The sequence below is a fragment of the Simochromis diagramma genome, unplaced genomic scaffold (genome assembly GCF_900408965.1).
Source record: "Simochromis diagramma unplaced genomic scaffold, fSimDia1.1 OVJJ01000302.1, whole genome shotgun sequence".
Classification (NCBI taxonomy): domain Eukaryota; kingdom Metazoa; phylum Chordata; class Actinopteri; order Cichliformes; family Cichlidae; genus Simochromis; species Simochromis diagramma.
The window spans coordinates 8,273,102-8,285,322 of record NW_024386792.1 but is presented as its reverse complement, the minus strand read 5'-3'; the positions used below and the strand labels follow the sequence as shown (position 1 = coordinate 8,285,322).

Below are 12,221 nucleotides of genomic sequence, written 5' to 3'. Positions count from 1 at the left end.
TAGCTGTGGAAACAGGCAACTTTATACATAACAGTTATACTGTTAACAGTTAATGTGTGAAGAGCACTCAGGTGTGCTTTCACAGGTGGGTATGAACCCCTGAAGAAAAGGTTTGCCACACCTGATGATGAGATAACAGAAAATGCAGTGCTACATTGTTATTTTCTATTCCCACTGTTCTTTCAGTGAACAGAAAGGCCTGGCTGCCGGTCATGGCACTGTCTGCGCTTTCCCTTACTATCATCTTGGCCACGGCGAAACTGTGAAGGCCACTGTCACAGGTATTTAGAAATTGCTCCTGAGATGGACGAGGAGATCTCTGTAACAAGATATTATGGGTAACACAGACTCGCTAAGACTGGGCTAGAGGTCAGTTAATCGTCTCTGTTCCTCAAGCACTATTGTAGCCTCTGCGAATCGCAGCAGGCTGATTGATGTGCAGTTGTTGTCCCTGTACTTCATTGGTATTTGTTTTGTTTGCTTTTGTTAGAAAGCAGACATAATCACTACTTTCAACAACGAGACTCTCTAAGGGACGTGAAACCTGAAGACTGGTATCAATGTCAACTGAATAGCCGTTATCATGTTTTTTTCTGCGAGGCTTCTGTTATATACCTGCTCTGGTAATGCATTTAGTAGACATGGTCAAGATGACCTGCTGACATTCAAACTGAGCATGGAATGGAGACGTAAGGTGATTTAAGAGACTTTGAACGTTGCATGGTTGTTGGTACCAAACGGGCTGATCTGACTATTTCATGGCCTCGATTTCTGCTACGGCATTCAGATTGTAGTGTCAGAATTTGGTGTAAACCACATGAATTCATCCTTCATTGAATAAACAGGTCAGGCTGCTGGTGGTGTGATGGTGTTGGCGATAATGTCCAGGAACACTTTTGGCCCTTTAGTGCCAACTATGCACTGAAGCACAGGAAGTATTTTTGCTGACCATTTCCGTCTGTTTATGACCATTGTACTCACTGACAGGTCTGAAGTGCACTGTACAATATAAAGCACCTTGAGGCGACTGTTGTTGTGATTTGGCGCTATATAAATAAAATTGAATTGAATTGAATATCTGCTCCCAGCAGGATATTTGACATGTCACAAAGCTTACATAATCTGAAACGAGCTTCACTGTACTCAAAAGGCTCTCACAGTCAACAAATCTCAATCTTGTAGAGCACCTTTGTGATTTGGTGGTACAGGAGATTCACATCGTGGACGTGCAGCAGCTAAATATGGACCAAAATATCTGAGGAATGTTTCCAGCACCATGCTGAATCTGTGCCATAAATAATTAAAGCAGTTCTGAAGGGAAGGGGGGGTTGAACATATGACAGCATATGATATAACTACTAACACGTATATGTTCAACAAAAAGCTCATACGAATGTTTTTTTGGAAATAAATAAATTTGCGCTGTAAGATAAAAAGTAATAAAGTTAAATATACAGTGTGTGTAAATGCATACAAAGCCATTAATCAATTAAAATGAATGGTTTCCTTTTATGATAATAAAGTGCAGTGAATTTCTCCTGCTAGCCAGGATCAGCAAATCGAAGACACCCCTTTGCATGCTGAATTAGTTAAAAGGTAATTTTAAGTAATTCAGAGTTTATGGATTATCCAATTAGCTTTTAACTTTGCAGGAAAAGAAATCACACCATCATTAATCATGCAAGAACTGTTTCCACATATTAATATCAGTTTTGAGAGCAGTTCCATTTCTTTCTTTCTTTTTAAAAAAAAAACAATCTTTCTTTTTATATCTTTGGAACAAAAATGGTTGTCTGTAACCTACCAAGATCGAATTATGTCCTTATTTACTGGACTTCCACCATAATGGGGACAAAAATGACTTCCAGAAACATTGATTCCACATATCTCCTAAACACATCAAGTGAGATTAGAGGGGAAGATGGCAGGTGTGCCTTTGCTGATGACCCCCTGGGATTCGTCCTCTTTTAAATAACCACTCACTTCTGTCAAATAACCATTTGTCAGACCTGCTCTTGCTTGTTTGGCAACTTGGAAGTATGACAGTGATTTAAAAAAAGAAGAAGAAGAAAAAGTAAAAGTAGAAAGGATTATAAGGTCGTCATAGATTATAAGATTATAAGGTAACACTACAAATGAAACAGGTAGTAAGTTAGTTCACAGTAAGAGTATTAACTCAATATGTGTTAATATGCAACCTGTGGATGAAATCTGTTTGTCTAAGTGCAGCCTTGTGAATTTAAGCTGTTCCAGACATAACTCTGGGGCGCTACAGTTTGGTTTTTGACACATGTGGCTGTGCGGTGGGCATGCATTTAAGTGACAGCAAAGAGATGCAACAGGTTAGGTAGTTAAATACCCTTCGGCCAGGATGATCACTGTTTGACAGACAGCCTTATTAACATAACCTAGTGAGTTCTTTGGATAATAACTGAGAGGCAGAGACCTGGGGTGATTAGGAAATTAGAACGATAATTGTCTGACTGCTTGAGCTTCCTCTAAAAGCTTCATTTGACATGTCGTTTGCTCACTGGCCTTAATGACTTTAACTCCATGGGATCTCATGGGAAAAAAGTGCCTTAAGAGCACTTAGATGTTTTGGAATCAGAGGGGAATGTTGCTTTTTTAAAAAGCAAAGACACTTAAAAGGTAATGGTTAATTAAATTAAAAAATATGTATTTTTTGAGACGAATGACCCTCCTCTGGCAGAAAAAGTATGATGTACAAATTAGGTTTTTTTTCTAAAGTTTTTTAGATCACAAGGTCAAAGGAGAACCGTTCAATATTCCCGAGCATCACAGATAAATTGAAGTATTAGAAACTGTCAGCTTCCCCCCACAGCTTACTGTAGTTCCACAATCACAGGCCACTTCAAGAGAGCCTTGGCACTGCTCCAGCTACCATCGCCCAGCCAGGGGAGCATCCTCGTTGGCTTTCTTATGTTACCTTACTGTATGATTTATGACTCTGTCTGTGTGCATCTGCTACATTAATAAACATTCAGACACACACTTATAATTTAACTGAGTTTTGAATACATGCTGTACCCAGAGCCCGAGAATCAGGAGCGCCACAGCCGAAGATCATAATAGAGGACAACGCTTTAGTGTTTGTATTTTTTATTTTATTTTTATTTTTGGACCTGTTAAGCGACTCATATGGGTTTTCATTTGTCCAAAGACCTTCAGTCGATACTTGAATGTGCCTGAAAAAAGAATAGAAAAAAGCTTTAGTCATACCGTTTTATGATGCGGTGTTTCGGAGGTTGTCATAGTAACGTTACCTTGACGCTAACAATGGATGGAGTTACTTTTGTACTTCTGTCTCCAGACATGCCATGGCAGATATGTGTGAGCCAGGAATAGCAGACTGGAACTGCGGTGAATTGAGGCATCACTTTTTTCTGCGAATCTGTGAAGGCAGCAAACAGAAAACCAATGAGATATCAAGTAGTGCAAACCCGGGGGAACAAATTACACTTGCAATGAGTCAGGCGTAGAGTTACCGAAGATGGAAAGTTGACAGCTTGAATGATATAAACATTCAGAAAACATGCATTTGAATATGAGTTTCAGGCATATTTTAAGGGCGGATTGCCCACAGAGAAATAAATTTGTTAATATTATGTAAAAATGTTGATCATACTGAAAGTTGTTATTTCTTTTCCCTAATCAAGTTGATTATATGCAGAACCTTGATATTCCCCCTCAGGTGTAGCTGGTAATATTCAAACTTACTTGACACAATTAAACCAGCGGGATGCGCGTACAATCATTAATCAAGATGTCTTGACCACTGAGAAATAGCTTGCGTCTAAATGTGTGTGGGAAAGTAGTAAATTTCCTGTGGAAAATAGTTTTGCATCTTTAGTGCTTTTACTTCTTCTTTCCCTGAATCATTTTTGCCTTCTTTCATTGTATTTCCAAGTAAACATCATGGCTCAGAATATTCATGTATTCAAGACAAATGGAGAATAGATTCAGATTGTTGTCTGAATATTCTGAATTTCTACCATTTTGCACTAGTTTTTGTTGTAGTTTTGAGCAGTGTTTACAGTAATTCCAGTCTTGTCCAAGCTTTAACAAACATGTGCATGTGCTCCATACAGGTTTCATTGTGAAAATCTAACCAGAATGGACAAAGCAAGCTTAATGGTTCATACAAACACTGTTCCTTTAACAGCATTTTAAATGGTTTTTCTTTGTCACTACACTGTTTTTACTTTGATTGTCATACCTTGGTTATTAAAAGATGCTTTAATATTTTATTTTTAAGGTCTATTAAGTTGCATATTTCCCCTTTAGAGTAAATTAGGCTACGTTATGATCCAAAGCAAAGTGTGATTGCACCGAAAAGGAAAAATTCCACTCAGCTTAACAACATATTATACCCAAGGATCATGGGGAGATGCATCCTCTCAAAAAGTGAAATATTTTTAGTATGCACTATGTGATATGAATGAATCTTTTTAAAAAAGAAACAAAAATCAGAGGTTTACTAATTGCTAAGTCCAATAACGCTTCAAGTAATTTGTACTTAAGTGGCCATATCATAGCAAAATGGTTAAAATACTCACGCTATGACAATTTCATGAAAAATAGTTGAATATACTGTATGTTTCTGTGTACCACGTTAATACGGGGAACCAATACAGCTACTCTGTGGCTCTGTAAATATGTATTTAGCTTTTCAAAATGTTTTAATAATACTTTACAAGACAAAAAAGTACCCACAACTTGTGATTTTAGTTATAATGAAAGAGTTGCCTCCAACAGAATGAGCACTATTTGGTGATTCAGTTGGCTGCAGTTGTGCGCCGCAGTGTTTGATTAAATTTCAGTTAGAACTGATAATTTTTGATTGAACATAATTACACACGGATGCATGTTCCAAATTATTCTTTTTTTACTGTGTTTTGATCTGATTACCTGCATGATAATTATGCATAAGAATTTATTTTTCACATTATGAGGTTAAAAGGCAGTTTTATAAAAGTGAGTTGTTTGATGAGAAAATACTGGTTGAATTTAAATAAGTGACTTTCAGGTAGTTGAGCTTTCAAATCTGGAATCAATCTTCTATAAAATACCAAAGCTGCGGTTTTATCTTGTCGTTATTTGATTAATGCTTTTCACATTTTAATCAAAAAATGACTTTGTCCAGATTGACTGCTAAAACAAAAAATGTTAATCCTCTCGGTTATACAACTCTGTAGCCGTTCCTCTATCAACTGCGATGAAATGCTTTAACTTGGATTTGCATTTTTCTTCTCTCTCGTATCTTCAAGCTATATGCATACTTTTCCTCAGATGTTTTTCCATCGTCTCTTTGCACAACAGTACAGCAGATGCATCTTGTTAGACATTTTAACTCTACTAAGGTCTATTTTCTTTTCTTTTTTAAAAGATTCAGCACTATAAAGTTTAGCTTACTAAAGAATATCAAATCATGTTGAAATAATATTCAGCCAAATACACATGATCAGGGTTCAACTTTTATTTGCCTCTTTACTCATGTCAGAACTGTCTGTTTGCACGGTCATAGGCTGTGAGCTAATTAGTGTGCTTCTGTGCCTTCTTTCTTTTCTAAATACACTGTGTACTTAAATTTGAACAGGTACAGAAGTGTTGTCTTAAACTGAACAAAACGTGTTTAATATTTTCTGACAATATAACTAAAGCAATAAACGTTTAGCTTTGATTGTGTGCTTGCTGGCAAAGCAAGCATGAGTATTTATAAACTGTGAAATCTGTAATCTAACACATATACAGTGCTTAAAAAATTATTAGACTACCTCAGTCAGTGCGCCCCAGGGTGGCTGTGGCTACAATGTAGCTTACCATCACCACTGTGTGAATGTGTGTGTGAATGGGTGGATGACTGGATGTGTAAAGCGCTTTGGGGTCCTTAGGGACTAGTAAAGCGCAATACAAATATAGGCCGTTTACCATTTACCTGTCATAAAAACAAGAAAATACAAATACCTCAAAAATCTGTGAAGAACCTGGTCAAATCTAGAACTTATATTCTTAGTTATTGGGCTAATAAAATACTGAATTCACATATTTTTATATCCTAATTTAAGCCGGTACATTGGAATTTTTTCAGAAGGCAGGAGATAATCAAGCATAAAATTCAACCACTAAAACAATTTTTCTATTCAGTAGTGTAAGTGAATAACTGTAATTTATCGCCTTAATCAAAAACTAATAACCTACGTTACCATATTTTTCTGCTTTTTTTCATAAAACTGTAAATCTGAATATTCATGGATAACAACGTAATTATATTTAAGCATTAAACATATCATTTTGATTAAAGACTGCACATAGTGGTAGATTAACCATTACAGAAACAATAAAAAATCATTATGGTATATTAACCATTATTATTTAGCTGTTTGTGCAGCTGCGACTCAACCCTCATATTCAGTAATGGTGTAATGATTTTGTTGTGGACTGCATATATTACTAAATTTGCTAGCTAACTTCCAGTGACAACATGAAATCATATTTCTGGTACTTAACCAAGATGGCAATCAAACAATGTAATATGTATGTAAGGCCACAGGCAGTGAGGCTGGTTGGCGACCTCCTGGTAACCACCAGTCCCTCGCCTAGGAAAAAAAAAAAGAAAAAGAGTATTCCCTGATAGGTTATAAGTTGTTGTTGGAAGTTGCTCCAGTCACTCAGACTTGGAGATCATTCAAGATAACACATAGGGATGACACTTGCTGACATAATTGCTTTTATTGCTAGCAGATATCAGAAGTCTGCAAACACTCCCTGGCTATTCACTAACTGGTAGTGAAACTGTGAAGAGTTTAATGCAAACTCAAAATTGCAACCATTCACCTTCAAAGTAAAAGCGCTGCCTTTTGAATTAAATTAGTTTCAGATTTAAGGAACAGCTTTTACTTTGATTGCAAACATTCCCCTTTCTGGTTTGTGTCAGATTTTCTCAAGTTTCCTTAGCACTGATTCTTTGTATATATGTTGGTGTCTTCCATGCAAATTATAGGCAATTGTGACAATATGCTAATAACCAAAGCATTCACGAGGAGGGTTTTCCAGATTTTACCCAGAGACAGCTAACAAACACTTGCAAGGTGGGCAGGGAATACACCTGTTTCCCTAGTGCTTTGGGATCCTTAGGGACTAGTAAAGTGCTATACAAATACAGGCCATTTACCATTTAGTGACCAGATGTTACAGTGGTCTCTTGGCCTTTCTAATGGAAACCTAAAGTATTTCCACTTAACATGCCACGCATGTACGTGAACCTGAAGTGTAAACATAAGGAATTTGACAAAAAGTGTATGAACATTGTGCAACTGTCTTTCAAATGAAGGTGTCACAAGTCTGTTGGACTACATCTTGCAGAAGCTACACGACTGACGAAATGTTATTGGATACCTATTGAACTAGCCAAGAAATCAAGAGTTTCCATATTGGAATGTAGACTTTCTTAAACAGATGGGGACGGTGAAAAAGTATTGCTGTATGGGTATAATATGGAAATTCCTTCACATTCATGTACTAATTTTTGTAGTAGCTGACAATTTGTAGTGTTACTGTAAGTGTGCCAGCGACTGATACATATCACAGTCTTTATCAAGCTGTTTTAGTTGGCATCCACTGTGGGACAATATAAGGAACTTTTTCTGAGTCAGACACACTTCATTAGGGTAATCGATCACAGAGTGGGTTATGACTAATGTCCCTCATGGGCCACTGTGGGTAGAGCTTTGTCAAACACCATAATAATCAACTACACAACCCTTGAACTATAATGTGGCATCTAGAGGCATTTCAGTGGTATCTTCAGGACTTTGTTGAACTTCTATCTCAGAAAAAGCAGTTGCCATCAAATACTGGAAAGTTCTGGAAGGCACACTTGACAAAGGCTGATGTGGCATGTGCCCTGTCTCTGGTTCATGCCCTAAAGTGGGGTCAAACCGATAGCCTCGCTGTCAGTGAGGCAAATATAAGGTTCCCTCCGGTCTTGATGTACTGTCAAATGCAATGGTACATTCACATAGAATTACAGACTTTAAGAGACTGGTGTATAATTAGCTAAAGAAAAAAAGAACTCTTCTTTTATAAAACTTGCAGTAAGGACTCTCTGACTGCTCTGTATAAAAATGCTGCTGTATTATCCTCTATATCTTTCCAGACCTTTTAGAAACCAGAAGGCATTAGGAGCCAACACTTGTTAGCAGTGTTATAGGAGTTTAACATAACTACATCATAAGAGGAATTAAAGGAAACATTTTACCAAGCATGATGCCAAGATTCTTCTTCAAGGAAGTGTGAAACTTTTAAAGATTTTGACATATCACTCTGATCCTGAATGCAGTACCAGAAAGACACCAAATCTCCTCTGTGTTCTGGTAGCTTTTTGAATTTCCTGATGAAACAAATACTGTATCTGGATGATTTTAAGTTTGCAGTTTTTGATTGTGTTCTAATACTTTTAAATTAATATTTATTTATAATTGTGCGCACTTGTCTAAAGATTTTTCACTTACACGATGGTTTTGGGCTTTGAAGCAAAGCAGTACAACAGAGTAAGTGATTATTAGGTAAAAGGGGGGAAGAAAAGTGTAACACTGAAACTCACTAAGGGACTAGGGACTATCAGTCACATTTGTGAGTTTCTGGAAGATGACTTTAGCCATTGCCAATTACCTTGAAATCCTCCCAGCCTTTGTCAGCCCAGCATTTGTTGCTATTTCTGCTCTGCCTATTCCCAACTCCCAGTGATAATTGCAACCTGACACCATGTGTGGAATAACAATTCACTGGAGTCCTCGGGGAATGTTCTCAATTTCCATTCATGTTATTTTCTTCTTTGCATCTTTTCATGTTGAGACCTTCACTGTATAGGGCTTTGTTGCATTTCTTGCCTCTCATTTTACAGCTCTAATATATGATATGAATGTCAGCATAATAACCACTGCACAAGTGAGATGAAGGAATATGGAGTGTTTTTCCTGTATAAAGTTGATTAACTTAATCTGAAGTACCAGATGTAGCAGCAACCTTTGATAATAGTGAAATTTTCAAAGATATAATGGTGACATTGTCAGACAAATAGTTCTGTGTGCCATACATGGTTTATTTTTTCCAAATAAATGAACACATCTCCCCTCGAGAAATGAGACTTAGATTCAAGTGTTTTTGTTTATGTTTCACTCAGAGTCAGATGGCATTTAAAAAAGAATTTGACTATGCTTCCAATCCAGATAGATCGGGATATCACAAAACGCTGATGCAGTTAGCTTTGTAAACAACACCTCAAAAACTAAACAAAAAGTAAAGAAGCAGAGAGAAACTAAGAATAGAACCATCCAGATATCAATGAAATACAGGAAGCTCGTCCGTAACTCAGCATTCCCTATCAGTTTTCCACTTGACATGTCACTCTATCCCAGTGTCAGACTGGTTTGGAGTGACTGAAAAGTGCATCTTTGCTCTTTGCTGTAACCCAACACTGGTCATCTATACCACAGAGTCACATTTAATTACATCAGAGCTATTTAAAGCTTAGATGATGAATAAAAGCAACTCTGAGTTTTATGCAGACCCAAAGCACCTTAGGATCAAAAGACTAAACAATACTTAAACAATACAAGATAAGGCATCACTAAAATAAATGACTTTATTGCTCCATTATTCACATTGTAGCCAGCACTGTAAAGCTGGGCTCTATTTCTGTAGTGATCATAATAAAAGCGAGGATAAAGTCTAAGATTTTGAAATGCTAAGGTTTTGACGTTCAGGTCACTAATTTTTCTTTCTCCTCGTTACCTCCTCGGTAGCCTCAGCAAGTCTTATGCTCAGAGAAATGTGGGTGGGGTATTGTTTTAAATTTATGAACTCGAGCTACCCTGTGTTAGATATTCTTTATGCATTCTTGGTTTTGCCTGACTTAGTCATGGTGGCTGATTGTTGCTGGAATGATGGCAGCCCATCCAGAATTTGAGGCTTTTTGAGGGGATACTTCCCTTTCATGAGAGAAATGCAGCTTCATTTTATTTGTGCTCTCAATATTTGAAAAACCTTTTATGAACAAAGGCCTAAATTTGTTGTAAACTTTCATGAAATTTGATGCTGTGCTTGAGGTAAAATATTTCCTTTGTATTTAGATAAACACGATTTAATCAGGACAGTGGCTGGTCAGTGTGCTGCTCTTTGTCTTCTTCTTTTCAACTTACTCCATCCCGATCTTGTGCCCCAGGGACTGTGTCAAAGACACTAGTCTGTGATTAAAAGCTGAACTGCCATTTGTCATTGGGTACAGTTTCTGGAACCGGTCATCTAGTGGTGAGTCATTTATCCGTTTTGCCTGGATTACTGTCCTGACCTTCTACATTTCTGACCTACAGAACAAGATCATCCTGGACCCTCTGACATTCAGTGAGGCTCGTTTCCGTCCGTCTCTGGAGGAGCGCTTAGAGAGCATCATCAGTGGCGCTGCATTAATGGCTGACTCTTCATGCACACGCGATGACCGTCGTGAACGGATCGTGGCTGAATGCAACGCCGTTCGACAGGCCCTTCAAGACTTGTTGAGCGAGTACATGAACAATGTGAGTTTTTCTCTTATTGCTTTATTTTCACAACTGAATTGCAACTGCGTTCATTAGTGTGTGCGCACCTGTTTCACATACATCAGTGAAAACCTCCGTGCTAATAAAAACAGGCCTTGTTATTAATCTTTGGCTTTTCTTGGTAAAGCTGACATTTTATTTAGAAGTAAACACTTCTCTCTATTTCTGGAGATATTTCTTGCATAAATCTCTCTGTCCTGAAGGAGGGATGTATTCTTTGTTGCTATTCCATTTTTCTCTGTTTGAAGAGGTTTAATAGACTTTTTCCTTGTTTGATTTGAGGTCCTAGGGATAGAGGTCCTGCAAGGTGTACACCTTGTAAAGCCCCCTTATAGCTGTACACCTTATATAGCCCAAAGCCCCCTTTGGGCTATAAAAATAAAATTGAAGTGCCTTGATGGTAAATGAAGGCAACAGCCTGTATATCTCTATATTTCAGGGCAGTCCAAAGACTGCTGCAAGCTACGTTAACAGTGTGTTGGCAATATTCTTACCTTCAATTGCTCTTTGCCCATCCCTCATGCCTTTGGTGCTTTCATTCCCAGAGCATTGCAAGTAGACTCAAAGGTGAGAGGAGATGAGACTATGCGAGGCGAGGTGTGGGTGAAAGTCTGCTCTTTGACGTGCTGAGAATAGATGACTTGAGGATCAGGTCTATTTTCAGCACATATCACTCTTTTGATAACTTTGCATTTCCATCAGGTAATGGAAAGTGACTAAATGACAGAAATGCACAACTCCATGTTTACGAGTGATGAAACTATCATTGCTTTGAGGATTTGTACCTAAATATAGTTAAAAGTAATGAAAATCATGGCTCAGTCACCCTAGAGTAAAAATAGGACTGCGACCTCCTTACAATTGGAATAAATCGGTGGTTGCCAGGTGATTACATTGAAGTTTTCACATTTGGTGACCGATTGCAACCTGTTGAACCAGCAATCATGTCGCCCAAAGGTTGAGCATTCAATACCCTGAAAGAGCGACAACTAAGAAAAGACTCGCAAAGGTTTGTTAATGATTGCGTTCTCATTTATATACATATAAAAAAGCAATCACTCTGTGGCAGTCTACACCAACGAGAGCAACTCAGCTGTGATGGGTCTCTTTGCTGTAGGGGACTCAACTGATTGTCAGATAGTTGTATTCTATATACAGTGGGGCAAAAAAGTATTTAGTCAGCCACCGATTGTGCAAGTTCCCCCACTTAAAATGATGACAGAGGTCAGTAATTTGCACCAGAGGTACACTTCAACTGTGAGAGACAGAATGTGAAAAAAAAATCCATGAATCCACATGGTAGGATTTGTAAAGAATTTATTCGTAAATTAGGGTGGAAAATAAGTATTTGGTCAATAACAAAAATACAACTCAATACTTTGTAACATAACCTTTGTTGGCAATAACAGAGGTCAAACGTTTACTATAGGTCTTTACCAGGTTTGCACACACAGTAGCTGGTATTTTGGCCCATTCCTCCATGCAGATCTTCTCGAGAGCAGTGATGTTTTGGGGCTGTCGCCGAGCAACACGGACTCGTTTCATCTTCAAAGTTCTTACTGATGGAAGGAGGTTTTGGCTCAAAATTTCACGATACATGGCCCC

At 37.8% G+C, this 12,221-nt stretch overlaps 1 protein-coding gene across 2 annotated transcripts in view; it reads left to right on the top strand.

Annotated features, from left to right (window-relative positions):
• The window catches only part of ctnna2 (catenin (cadherin-associated protein), alpha 2), a 334,263-nt gene that overhangs the window by 79,433 nt on the left and 242,609 nt on the right, over window positions 1–12,221 (top strand). For both annotated transcript variants that reach the window (XM_040024188.1, XM_040024190.1), the window contains exon 7: window positions 10,392–10,595. In XM_040024188.1, coding sequence (XP_039880122.1) covers window positions 10,392–10,595 — 204 coding nt within the window. The remainder of the gene's footprint in view (window positions 1–10,391; window positions 10,596–12,221) is intronic.